Raw genomic sequence first — 14768 nt, forward strand, 5'->3', positions numbered from 1 at the left:
ATCAACTAAAGGTGAGTTAGCCAATCACATACAGAATGGCTAGGTTTTTCACTCTTAAATAAACAAACCAGCCTAAGAACATACGATGGAAAAGCTACTGTGAGTTATAGTAAGACCTGCAAAATCTAGGTGATGTATTGTTTCATTTTAAGTTTATATGTTGAGTATATACCCGACAGCATTTTATGTATTATTATTATTGTTTATTATTGTCTTTATTATGTATTTAAATATCTTTAAATGTATTCTCAGTTACAAGAATAAGTTGTAAAGAAAATAATAAATTACAATAATAATATTATTATTTAATAATGCAAGCATAGCCCAAACAAATATGCAGCATGACTTAAATCTGCTCATAAACTGGCTCACCAAAAACATTCAAAAACTTTTGAATACAGGAACCTTACAAACTACAATAGCTTGAAAAGAGCACTAAGGACATACGATGAACAAGAAACATGCACCCTATGTTTGAAGCTGTTCTGTGTATCTCTTTATGGTGAGCATGTGCTCAAGGTCTCGTGAACTGCAAAGTTAGATAGCAGCGCAATGACAGTCTCATAGATCAGTGGTCTCCAAACTTTTTTGATTCTGTACCCCCCAAGAGAGAAAAAATAAATAGCATGTACCCCCAATTGATTGAGCAAAAATCTATTGTAATAAGTATTATAAAGAGATATGCCTTATATCATCATATAATAATTAAAAAAAGCTAGATATTTTTACACTTTATTTTTATTATTAACAACTTACAAACATATTTATTACAATATTTAATGTGAACAATAGCCTTGCATTTCTTTCATAATTTCTTGAAATTCTGGTTTGATGGCTTCTGATACTGCAATACGAAGGTCTGGTTCCAAGTTTAATTTATTTCGATATTTGGTTTTAATACCTGTCATTGCATAAAATGATACCTCACATAAATAAGTAGAACCAAACGGTAGGAGTGCATCATTTGCTGTGTTTACTAAATTGCTATCAAACTTCAGTCCCATCCACCAATTGTGAAGAGATTTCTGTTGAAATTCGTTTTTCAAAGTTGTGTTGACTATCGTCGAGGTAAATCCCCATTTCAAGTAGTCTTCTTGATAATTTCGAACTTTCTTGGGCAAGGTTTTGTTAAGTTTCAGATTAATGTTTTCATCACTAAATTTGACTGATAACGAACTTGTTTGAATAGAAAAATCAATCCTATCTTTTCCTTGTTGTTCATCTGATGCAGAAGTACTATCATAATTATCTTCAATTCGCGGTTTCTTTGGAGGAAATTTTTTAACCATTTATCCATTTTCTGAGGGTTAATTTGTAAAATTTAAATATAATTCAATTACTATTGATAAGATCAAACACTTTTAACAAATGTAAGCAATTTTCATAATATTAATTCACTATTTCTAGTGTAAACGTAAAAGTAAGCACAAAAAGGCGTTAGAATTGCGCAGAAACAATATATATACTAAAAAATCGTTAAACTTACTACTAATAGTCAAATAATTAATGAAACTGTGGCGTCATCTGCAGATAGCAGGATAACTAAGCAATTTTCCTTCTCTAGTTGGGCTTGTCAACACCAGGATGCTCTACAAACAATGGCAATGATAAGAAGTAAGAGATTTACTGCCTAGGTTTAAAAAACATGACAGCTTTGCAACGGACTATTATGTGCAAAGTCGCCCAATGTGCGCTACTCGCAAATTTAAGTTTACAGAATCTTTATAACAACTTTGTCTATATTAGATATATATTTAATTGAAAGAAAGTAATATTCTTCATCTTTAATTAATTAATTCCTTAATTTTTTCCCTATCAATATAAAACTTTTTTTTGACGTACCCCCACGTATCGACTCGCGTACCACTGGGGTACGCGTACCACACTTTGGAGACCACTGCTATAGATTATTGCTGAAGTTAGCGTTGAGATGTACTGGACGAAGGAACGATTTTTTCAGATTCTACAATTCTTCTTTCCAGTTCATCATAGCACCAAAAGATATCTTCTCGATTTTCCTGGGTGAATGACAGAGTTTTAGCGTCAGCAGAATTCATAACGTAGTTTGACAGAGCACTCTCTGGTTCTGCTACATGTGGCGTCTCTTTTATGTTCCTCTAGACATAATTCGATGGATTTTTCCCTTTGGCCAAAATAAGGCATGCTGTAGTTTAAGTTTAATTATTATATATTAGGGGGGGCTACGCCCCGCTGGTGCCTACGGCTCCCCCCCCCCCCGATTTCCAGGCTGGTAGGTCATGACTGATTATATGCGGTTGGCCTTGTGTTGCACTACATTTAAAAGAGAGCTACCTACCCAATGGTAGGTGCAACTCGCAGCAAAGGTGGAGATAGCATCACACATTTCGTTGCCTTCCAAAAGTCATGACCTACCAAGCTGGCGTCACATCGGTTTCGAATTTTATGTCCCATCCGTGACATAAAAACGTTTTCAAATTTCGGCTTATATTATATTCCTGGAAACCTCTAATTAAAGGAGAACTTTAATGGAAGAAAGATAAATAAAGTAAGAAAAAATAAAGAAAGAATAAATAATTTCATGAATATGTAGAGTAGATATTTATAATCCTGCATAATTATAAATAAACTAAATAAATCTTCTAACACCTTTTAATTTTATAGAGTAGATAACAAATAACATGACATATAAAAACTTTTCAAATTCCAAATTTGAGAAAAGTCCTTTTTAGGACTTCCAGGGTAACAAATGGCAATTCTGTAGCCAATGAAGTTTTAACTGAGGCTCGGCTATTGCCGTTACCCAGCCATGACTAGAGCTTTTATTTATCTCAATAACACCTCATCCACACAGATTTTCTTCATTCAGATGACGGGATAAATAGTCAAGGACTCAGTCCATCGCCCAGTTCTTTTAAAAACGTTTCAAATTTCGTATTATCTTTTTATAGATTTCAAATTTCGTCTTATCTTTTTATAGATATAGAGTACATTAATTTGCTTTTTAACTGATACTCTAATGTTTATAATTACTATATCCACACTAAGAGTTTTAGAATTTTAAAAAAAAATTAATTTTAATATTCTTATCCCTTTGCCGGCAAAGGTTGGTCGATTGGTAAAGCCTCCGCTACTGATGGCTCAGTTAAGTAAGTTTGAGCGCGGTCAGTAGTTGGAAGGGACCAATTGTTCGATGCTGTTGGCACACTCTCCCTCGATGAGTCTTTGGACTCCCTGGAGGTATCAAATAATAATAATAATCCCACCAAATTTCTAATTTCACAAAAAAGAATTGCAAGATTTTGAAAATAATAAAATATATAGGCAATGAATAGGCTATTCAATGATTCTCCAGATTACTATCCTTGTAGTTGATTATGAAAATTTTGAAAGCACTTATTACAAAGAAACAGCACACAAACACCAACAGTTCCTTACTGAGAATTGTGTATATAGGAAATAATTTATTATTTTTTATATATAAATAAATGTGAATCCTACCAGAAACCAAAGATGGGGAACTTCTTTTGAGTTCCATATTTGGTTTCTATATCAGAACACTTCACTGCCTCTAATGGGATCATGTCTCACACTGGACAATAAAAATCTACTGATTAAAAAACAATTCACAAATATCCATGCCCATGGAATTTGAACTCAGGGCCTGTTGATAAGGAAGCAAATATATTATCTACTCAGCTAAAGAGGCTGGCTCAGAATTAAACATTCATTACATGTTGATGCTGAAAATCAACATTAATAGCTATTATTATTATTATTATTATTACTTAAATTAAGGGGATATTAAATCCCACATAGTTTTAAAACCGAATAAGAAACTCAATGATTGGAATCAGAGAGTTTCTTGCCGAATATAGTAAACTATAAAGTATCGGCGACACTAGCGTTAGCAAATGCAAGTGATCCTAGTACGTAGTACAATACCGCGCAACTCGTTGCAAAGGTGGGGGGAAGTTCAGATCGCTATTCTTAGGTATTTTCCATAATGTAAAACACATTTCCTAGGAAATGTATGCTGTTATTACATTATGGAGGGAGGTCACTACCCAGACCGGTTTCAGCCTTTTTTGAGGCTTCATCAGTGAGTAGCTAGACTTAATACCAAAGTGTATAGCGAAAAGAACTTATATACTCTGCGAACGAGTTATCCAAACAGGTGCAACCATTAAGTTACTTAAATATAAAGAGCTAATAAGCTTCATTTCGGCAATGAAAATTAATTTAAGTAATGTTTTCATTGCCGAAATGAAGCTTATTAGCTCTTTATATTTAAGTAATTATTATTATTATTATTATTAATGGCAACTCCAAGGAGTCCTTAGACTCATCGAGGGATGCCCTAAACATCATGTCAAGACCAACTATTCAACATTCACACAGTATCTATCATACTTTGCCTTGAAATCATTCACAGTCATGGCACCACAACAGACTTTGGCAGCTTATTCCACTCATTTACTATTCTCCAAGTATTATTATTATTAATGACAACTCCATGGAGTCCTTAGACTAATCAAAGGATGCCCTAAACATCATGTCAAGACCAACTGTTCAACATTCGCACAGTATCTATCATACTTTGCCTTGAAATCATTTACAGTCATGGCACCCACATCAGACTCTGGAAGCTTATTCCACTCATTCACCACTCTCCAACTAAAAAACCTAGCTCTAACACCCTTGCTAACCACACTCTTGCCCAATTGATAATGAATGTCAATTCTGTTAGTAAAGGTATTCAGTTTGACATGACATTTCCTTTGGTATACTATATCAATGAGATAATGCTTAGAGAAACTATTTGAAATAAGTGTGCTATAAGTTGGAAGGGAATGTTCAAATTTTTAGTTGGAACTGCAGCAAATACTGACCAAAAGAAAAAGCCAGCAATCTATTTCTATGAGATATGACTGATCAAAAAATAGACTGCTAGCTTTTTTTAAGCTGGCATTTTAATAACAATGCTATACTGGTGGGGAGAGGAGGTGGTTAATGGATTCCGAATACTGTGACACATCCCAGCCACTAACTACCCAAAAAAGTTGTGGAAAATATGGTTCGGTTGCCTGTGAGGGATGCCTGATCATCAGGCTTGATGTATAACCAACTCCTTAGATGAGCCCATACTTCTTAAAAAGAAGCCTTTCCACTAGCCTGTTCACCCACCTGAAAAATCTAAAGGGAAAATAATAAAAGAGAGACTCCTGGAGTAAGTAAGTAATACTATGCTACTTAATACTACTGTATATAATAATGGGTGATAGTTAAGGATCATCGACATGAAACAATATTGAATTCTATACCTAAGTTGGGGGAAGGTAAATCAGCTAGGAATTAAATGGATAAGTACGAGTGTGTGCCCTGAAAAGTTGTGATAATCACCATGAAGAAATTGAGGTAGAACTATGTAACTTAACTTTGTTCTACATATTCAATGTTATTAAGTGACGTATCACTACCTATGAAGTGTTATACATTTGCTACATCATTTGCATCAAAGCATCTGTGGTAATTTTTGATCCTTACAAGTGTTTCTTTAAAATTGGGAATAGGAAATAGTGAGATCGGGCCATATTTCGCGAATAGGGTTGGTGAAGCAGACATTGGAAGCTTAAGTTGTGTATTTTCAGTTGGGTTGTGTAATCAGTGTGAGTAGATGAGTTGTCCTGAAAAAAAGAAACATGCCTCTGTTCAGAATCCACGGCATTTTTCTTCAGTTTCTTCAGAGCTATTTAATAAATGCTGCTCTAACACTTTCACCTTTTTTAATGTACTTCGTAAGGATTACAACATTTATATCCCAAACGACAGTGGCAGGAACCTTCCCCGCTGATATTTGGGTTTGGAACTTCTTTGGCCGTGGAGAACCTTTGTGTCTCCACTCCACTGACTGTTGTTTAATCTCTGGGTGATAGTAATTAATTCATATTTCACCAGAAGTCAAGATCCGAGCCAAAACATTTGTATACCTGATTTCTTGAAATAACCCAAAATTCCTTGAGATGATAGCACACGTTCCCTTTTTTGGTCAGGATTCAAGTATTTGGGATCACACGTTGCTGAGAGCTTCTGCATGTACAGAATTGGGTGGAATAATGATCTCTCGCTGGATATCCACAGAGTCCTCGCAATGCTTATGGCTGGTATTTGCATATCCAGATGTTGTGGATAATGACCCCAACCCTTTCTCTTGATATCTCCAGAGTGAACTGAATGTTTTTTGCTGGTATTCATCTATCATCAAGGATAATGGCATTCATTGAATCGATGTTTTCTGGTTTAATCACCATGGAAGGTTTTTCTGACCTATCGGCATATTGTTTCAGGATGACCAGTTTTTAATTTCGCCATCCATCTTGCAACTGTTGAAAATGCTGGGGAATATTCCCTTAAAGTCTCGCACAAAGTTGGTGAATCTGAATAGCGGACTTTTCTTGCACCACGAAAAATTTGATGACTGCTCACACTTCTGTGTCTTCAATTTTTTTCAAAACCGTTGAAAGTTTATTTTTCACTTGGTTAGATAATAAATTTTGTTTAATCCTTTGACTAAGTGTGAGCAAACAAAGCTTGGGCCTGAAAATATCTTCAGGACTGGGATAAGATAGTACAACACCGGGATACTCTTAGCAAAGGTGGACCAAGCTAACATCACTCACTCCTATATGATGCAAAACACATCTCCTTGCGGATATGTATAATGTTATGCATTAAGGGAAAGGCCTACCCGGACTAGTTTCGACCTTTATTGAGGTCTCTTCAGTGGGAGACAGGCCCAGAAGTGGAGATACCAGGCAGAAGCAATGGCTAGGTCATCTTTACCTATAAGAGTTGCCAAAAGGTGTGCCAGCTTTTTATTAAATTTCTCTTGATTTAGAGAAAGATGTTGAAAGTTTATTTTTCACTTGGTTATATTATAATAATTTTAGTGTAACCCTTTATCCAAGTGTGAGAAAACAAAGTTTGCGCCTGAAAATATCTTCAGGACTCGGGTAAAACTCAACACCGGGCAACTCGTAGCAAAGGTGGACCAAGGTAACATCCCTCCTATCTCAATATCTTCCATAATGCAAAACACATCTCCTTGCGGATATGTATAATATTATGCATTAAGGGAAAGGCTACTATCCAGACTAGTTTCGACCTTTATTGAGGTCTCTTCAGTGGGAGCCAAGCCCAGAAGTGGAGATACCAGACAGAAGCAATCGCGAGGTCATCTTTACCTATAGGAGTTGCCAAAAGGTGTGCCACCTTTTTATTAAATTACTCTTGTTTTAGAGAAAGATGATGAAAGTTAATTTTCACTTGGTTAGATTATAATAAATATAGTTAATCCTTTATCCAAGTGTAAGCAAACAAAGTTTGCGCCTGAAAATATTTTCAGGACTGGGGTAAGGTAGTACAACACCGGGTAAGGTAGTACAACTCGTAGTAATATAGGTCGTAGCAATAAAGGTCGAAACTAGGCTGGATAGTGGCCCTTCCCTTAACGCATAACATTATAACATTATACATATCCGCAAGGCGATATGTTTGCATTATGGGAGATACTGAGATAGGAGTGATGTCAGCTTGGTCCACCTTTACTAGTTCCCGGTGTTGTACTACCTTACCCCAGTCCTGAAGATATTTTCAGGTGCAAACTTTCTTTGCTCACACTTGGATAAAGGATTAAACTAAATTTATTATAGTTTAACCAAGTGAAAAATAAACCTTCAATGTATAAGGGAACTGGCAATGCATCTGATTAGGCTCTTTAATTTAACTCAGTTTTGGTAGAATTCCCAGGGATTGGAAACAGAGCAAAATAATAATGCCTTTGCATAACGTAGGTTCTAAGACTTTAACAGTCAATTATACACCAATCAATATCTGAAGGTACTGGAACAGAAATCAGGAATGGGTGGATACGAATGTGATACTCTATGAGTATCATATCCGTATCCACCCATTCCTGATTTCCACCAGGCAAAATGGCATTGTGAAGGGTCGGTCATGCCTTAGTAAATTTAGTAAATCTTAGTAAATCTTCCTAGGAAGAGCAAAACCAGGCTGCATAGCACAGTAATCTTCTACTAGTAAGCTGTTTGTTGGGAGATTGTTGGACTAGTATTCTCCCCACATGTCTGGTGTTGATGGGAGAGCAGCTGAAGAGAGTTCCTCCATGGACCAGAGAGGCTTTCTAGATTTCAGGCAAAGACTAGCTGTATTTATGAGTCTGGGGCAGGGGCAGGAGTGGATTGCTCATTGCTTTATTAAATTCTTTAATTGAAGCTTATCTTCTCCGTATGTTTGGTGGAGCAATGTTAGAAATGTTTAGGAACGAATTATGTTCGACAGCCGAGGTTCCACTGTATGTACATCACAGAACGAAGGCAACCAAACAACAACAACAACATCGAAATAAGGTATGTGCATAATTTCTTCTCCTATTATTCTGCATATATTTGTCTCTAGAATACATCTGTAATAACCCAAAGAATTCTTGAGTTGAAAGCCAATGACTAAAAAAAAAATGACACTCCTAAACGAAAGCAGCAAAAATAGCTGTAAAAATAACAGTTTTTAAGAGGAGTTACATGGGAATTTTCCCAGAAATAATAAAAATAAAATAAATAAACAAATCAGCTAATGCCTTTCATTCCCTTATAGGAGTAGGCGAGGCCTTTATACCATACCTAGCTTTTGGAGACTCAGTGGGCAGTTCAATCTCCACCGGTAGCCAATCAGAGATAGCTGGCCCATGTCTATCATTAATTACAGTAGCCACCGATGAAGAGGCTGGCAAACAAGTGCTGCCATCTTTTGGCATCTAACCCTAACAAGATATGTTAATATCTGAAATAATGTGGGTACTACGGTCGATTTTCTTGAGTTTACAGGATAAAAAAAACCGAGTTTCCTGGAGGAAAAATCCGCTTGCCCGTGCCAGAGATCGACTAACTCGGGAATCGGTCAAAGAAAGGCCTAGAAAAAGTTCCTCCAGTCGGCGACTAGACTTTAACTTAAGTCTGACTTCAAGCAACCTAAATACTAAGATTGTAGTAATAAGAGCTTTATATACATCTATACGAGTTGTCAAACGATTTGTTAAAAAATACTAAGAACAGAGATCGGAGCATGCCCCACTTTTACTATGAGTTGTCCAGTATTGCACTACCAGGTGTTTGCTTACGTTTGTATTTGCCAAACCAACCTTTATAACGTGCTATATTCGGCATGAAACACTTCGATTTCTATCTTCGAGTTTCTTATTCGACTTTGAAATAATGTTGGATTCAATATCCCCTTAATTTAAATAATTTTTACATCGCCGAAGTGAAGCCTTTTGGCTCTTTATTTCAATACCCTATAATAATAATAATAATTTAAAGATCCTCATGGGGCTCACTTAGTGAGTACAGGCATGGCAAACCCGAGGTATCTGATGCTGGACCATGCCTTACTTCATGTAATATACATCTGTTATATTATCTTTAGGCTGGTCCTCTCCCCTTCTTTCTTTGCTTCTTTCTTCCCTCCTTGCTCCTTACCCCAATGCTATTAGAGTTCGAGGGCTAGAGGTGATTCTTTCCTATCTTGCTATGTCATTTCGCCTATTGTAGCCACCGAAGGGGGCTTCCTGACGTCAACCCTCGCCATTAATCCGGGCTTGGGACCGGCACCTATTGGAGTTAGTATGGTCGTAAAACTTCACTGCCAGCTCTAGCTATGACCAGATGAGTCTAAAAGAAAGTGATACAAGGGCTAGGCCGTACCCCTTAAGCGACGAGCAGCCATATGGCCCTACAGCTGCGAGAAGTGGACAAGGACTACCGCATCAAGGGTGGGTGCGGTTAAAGAAGCGAGCCCAGCAAGTGGAGAGAATGTTGCGAGTGGGAACGTTGAATGTTGTAAGCATAACTGGAAGGGGAAGAGAGGTGGCAGACATGATGAGGAAGAGGAAGTTGGACATTTTATGTGTGCAGGAGACAAGGTGGAAGGGGGAAAAGGCGAAGGAACTAGGAGAGGGGTAGAAATTGTTATACTCTGGAGTGAATAAAGAGGGAAGAAATGGTGTCGGAATTTTGGTGTGTGGCGGAATGATCGACGATGTACTGGAAGTGGGTAGGAGGAACGACAGGATCATGCGAATGAAACTGAGTCTTGGAGAAGAACAACTGATCGTCTTATGTATATACGCCTCAATTCTGGAACGTGCTAGATGAAGATATCAGAATTGTCGGAGGAGACTTGAACGGACACATAGGAAGACAGAATAGGAACTATGAAAGGGTGCATGGTGGCCATGGAGTGGAAATGATGAACCAAGAAGGAGAGAAGATTTTGGACTTTGCAGTAGCGTTTGATCTGGCAATTGTGAACTCCTTTTTCCGTAAGAGGGAAGCGCATTTGATAACATTCAGAAGTGGCAACAATAGTTCACAGATTGACTATATTTTGACTAGAAGAAAACATCTTAAGGCAGTAACAAATTGTAATGTAATCCCAACAGATCAGGTGGCACAACAATACCGGCTGCTGTGCGCAGACGTTAAAATAAAGTCAAAGATAAGAACCATTGGAAGCCATGGGAGGAAGAAAATTAAGTGGTTTTGCTTAAAAGAAGAGGGTATGAGAAATAGTTTTAGGGAGAAGGTATATTAGAGAGGATTTCGGATGGACTAGAAAGTGTACAGGACTGGTGGAGACATAATTCAAATGTAATTCTAAGCTGTGCAATTGAGGTGCTTGGTGAAACATCCGGAAAGATTGTAGAGCAGAAGGAGGGTTGATGGTGGAATGATAATGTACAAGATGCAGTGACTGCTAAGAGGACGGCAAAGCTGTACAAGATGCAGTGACAGCTAAGAGGAAGGCAATGCAGAAGTGGGACAAGTCTAGAGTGGTAGAGGATAGAGAATACAGAGAGAAAAAGTGAGAAGCCAAAAGATTTGTTGCACAGGCGAAGGTCATGGCGTATCAAGACCTTTTTGATCAATTAGAAACAAAGGAAGGACAGAGAAAGCTTTAACGATTGGCAAAATGTACAAACAAGGCATCAAAGGACATCGTACATGTGACGCAGATAAAAGACTTTGGAGGAAGGGTTTTAAGGAGGGACGTGGATATAAGAAACAGATGGAAAATAGGGCTTTTGAATGAAGAAAATGCAAGGACTCACAGGGAAGATGGGGAGCCTAATGAGGGGATGGTGCAGAACATTAGTAGAGTGGAAGTGAAGGAAGCCATAAATAGGATGAAGAATGGGAATTCAGTAGGCCCTGACAGACCCCAGTGGAGGCATAAAAGGCTCTAGTGGGAAGTGGGAATTGATCTGCTGTGGGGCCTGTTCTTAAAAGTTTGTCAACAGGAAAATATTCCTGCGGAATGGAGGGAAAGTCTCTTGTCCCTATCTACAAGAGTAAAAGAGATGCCCAAGACTGTAAGAATTACAGAGGAATAAAGTTGATGTTTCACACAATGAAGATCCTAGAGAGGGTTCTTGATAGAAGACTGCGGAAGGAGGTGGAGATTGCTAAGGAGCAATTTGGCTTCATGCCTGGTCGATCGACGATAGATGCTATTTTTGGGTTACGACAGATGATGGAAAAGTTTCGAGAGAAGCAACGGGAGCTACACCTGGTTTTTATTGATCTGGAGAAAGCGTATGATAGAGTGCCAAGGCAAGAAATCTGGAGGTGTTTGAGGGAGAAGAAGGTACCAGAGAAATATGTCAGGTTGGTGCAGGAAATGTACAGAAGTGTGAAGATAAGAGTTCAAACCTGCCTGGGAGAGACAGAAAGTTTTCCAGTGACAGTTGACTTGCATCAAGGGTTAGCATTAAGTCTGTTCCTGTTTAATATTCTGACGGAGGTGGTGACGGAGGAGGTGAGAGAAGACGCACCTTGGACTGTGTTGTGTGCAGATGACATCGTGCTGTGTGAAGAATCAAGAGAAGAAGTGGCAGCTAAACTGGAAAGTTGGAGGAAAGTACTGGAAGAGAGAGGTATGAGACTGAGCAGAAGACAGACTATATGTGTTGCAATGTGGATGGCAACCAGGAGACAGATCTAGAGCTGGAAGGAGATGTCATCTGGAAGGTCAGTGACTTTAGATACTTAGGTTCAAGAATGAAAGAGGATGATGAAGCTGAGAAAGAAGTTGGATGCAGGATACAAGTAGGATGGAAGAACTGGAGAGAGATGGCTGAAGTACTGTGCGATAAGAGGGTGCCGATCAATCTAAAAGGCAACATCTACAGGACAGTAGTCAGACCAGCTAAGACGTATGCTATGGATACGGTGGCCCTGAGGAAAAATAACATCAGCAGGATGGAGGTAGCGGAGATGAGAATGCTTAAGTGGATGTGCGGTGTGACCAGAAAGGATCATCTGAGAAATGACTATGTAAGGGGAACGGTGAAAGTTACGAACTTAGGAGCAAAGATACAGGAGGCGAGATTGAGATGGTTTGGTCATGTGATGAGGAGGGAGGAAGAGTTTGTGAGAAGAAAGGTCACGCAGATGGATGTGCAGGGGAGGAGGAAATGCGGACGGCCAAAGAAGAGATGGAGGGAGTGGTGGAGGAGGACTTGAGGATGAAGAACTTGGATGTGTCTACAGCCCAAGACAGAAGGTTGTGGAGGAGACTCACCACAAACAGCGACCCTACTTAAGTGGGAAAAGCTGCAGAAGAAGAATTAAAAAAATACCTCATAGAGGGCAGAATTATTATTCATATTCGCAACACTACTTTAGTGTTGCGTTTTCATCATCTTAACCGCTCGATAGCCATTTTCTTGACTGTATTTCTTGGTAGCTTGTTATCAAATTCTCTTGTCATGATCATGGTTTAGCTTAAATTCTCTTTGTGTATTGTCGTGGTTTGGTTTAGCTTAAATTCTCTTTGTATATTGTTGTGGCTTAGCTTAAATTATCTTTGTGTATTGTCGTGGTTTAGCTTAAAGTTCGACGTGATACGTACACTACTTGTGTGAAAGCTTCCAATCGCGAAATGGAGTATTTTGCTATTAGGATTGGAGAGAAAAGAGAAAACTATTTTGGAATTAAAAAAACAATTGCGAATTTAGCTGGTGATGGTGTTATAAAAGCCAATAGATTGTAAGAAACATCAGAACAATTCATGGTTTCATTATTGGACAAATTGCTTTCTAAATTAGCCATTCTGTCGCAAAAAAACAGACTTATAAAAAGAGAGGATAGAGTCACCCCAGCTTGTGAGAAGTCAGCAGGGGGTTTGATTGTGGATGGTGATGTGTTTCGGAAATATGATCAGAAGTTTAAAAAAATAGATGAAAGGTAAGATACGTTTTGTTTAAAACGTATGTAAACAGCGATGACCAGTTTGCTTATATGAGATCCATTTCATCATTACTTATTCAGTGAGATTATAAAACAAATTAAAAAAAAGCTACTATAATTTAAATTATATTACTTATAGTAATATTAATTTCAAGTGAATTTAAAAACTAATTTTCAAATGTTACAAAAAAAACAGTCTTTTTAGTTTCTTGCTTATTACTGACTCTTTAATACAAGTACGTGTATCTAAAGAGGTATATATTAAGGTGGCCCCAACGTGGCTCTTCATGCTCTACCAGGAAAAAATAAACAAAAAGAGACGAGACTACAAAAAAAGGAAAAAAAAAATTACTGTAATAAAAAAAAATGTTTAATTCGAAACACATTAAATGAAGTTTACTTTGAACAATTAGAATAATTTTAAAGTCAAAACACAATAATTTCATTTACTTATTTACTAGTAGAGGCCTTCCATATAACCATTTTATTAGTGAGCTCCTTAAAATTAGGTGTGTAATTAGTCAAAGCAGTTCTTACAAGCTCGTTCAAATGTTCATTTAAAACAGATCTATATTTAAATTTAATGAATTTAAGAGTCGAATATAGTGCTTCACAGGAGTACGTGGTTTACTTTGTCATTTCACAAAAAGAAACTATTCTTCCCACTCTGGACTAAATCTGGCCAATATATCATACATTATGAATATATTAAGCACCTAAACCGAAATTTTGTGGTACTTTGTTTCCTAACTTGTATGAATGAAAGTTTTCATCTGTCATGAAATTTTTCAATCACATAAGGCAATCATCAATACTGTACATATTCCACATATATTAATTGGCAGATTTTATGTCAAATGCATTGCTGAAATCCAAATAAATCACAAAAGGTCATAGTTAATACCATGCTCAGGTTCAGACCTTATTAGATTCATAATTATTAACACTTTCATTGCCAAGCTGAAAATTGGAATTTCGAGTGGTGGCCAAATTTTTTAAAATTTTTTTATTTAGTTAGCGACGTCCACGCGATAATGCGTGATCGGCCGCCGGGTGAGAACTCGCATCACGCGATATCGCTTGATTGGCAATGAACATGTTAAAATCTTCCTTACATTCATACTTTAATTCATCCTCATGTTGATGTTTAGTGGAGAAAATGCATGTCTAAAGCTAATAATTAACTAAATTTATTTAGCTAATTAAACTACAAAGCCAATATTTCATCTTGGTTACCAAGGCAAGGCATCCTTCATGGTTTCTATGTTCTGGGTGGAGAGAAGAATACAGAAGCTATCACTACCTGTACTACAGCCATTCCAAAGTGACAGACTATGCCATGGATAGAAATCACTGGATCCAATGGGGGGGGGAACCCCTCTTATATAGAAATGCATCTAAATCAGAGAAAGAGAGATTATTTCAGGAATCTGTCACAACATTCTTCAAACTTAAATAAATTGC

General features: G+C 37.5%; 1 protein-coding gene across 1 annotated transcript; it reads right to left on the bottom strand.

Moving 5' to 3' along the window:
- Positions 1-776: 776 nt before the first annotated feature.
- On the bottom strand, positions 777-1517 carry LOC150107719 (protein ZBED8L-like). The gene is made up of 2 exons (XM_090392173.1): positions 1487-1517; positions 777-1300 (listed from the first exon to the last, which is right to left on the bottom strand). Exon 2 carries the CDS (start codon positions 1287-1289, stop codon positions 777-779), a length of 513 nt encoding a protein of 170 aa, XP_090248299.1. The 5' UTR covers positions 1290-1300; positions 1487-1517.
- Between the last annotated feature and the right edge of the window lie 13251 nt (positions 1518-14768).

Source organism: Typopeltis vanoorti, chromosome 4, assembly GCF_054136105.1.
Source record: "Typopeltis vanoorti isolate ZY-2024b chromosome 4, IOZ_Tvanoo_1.0, whole genome shotgun sequence".
Taxonomy (NCBI): domain Eukaryota; kingdom Metazoa; phylum Arthropoda; class Arachnida; order Uropygi; family Thelyphonidae; genus Typopeltis; species Typopeltis vanoorti.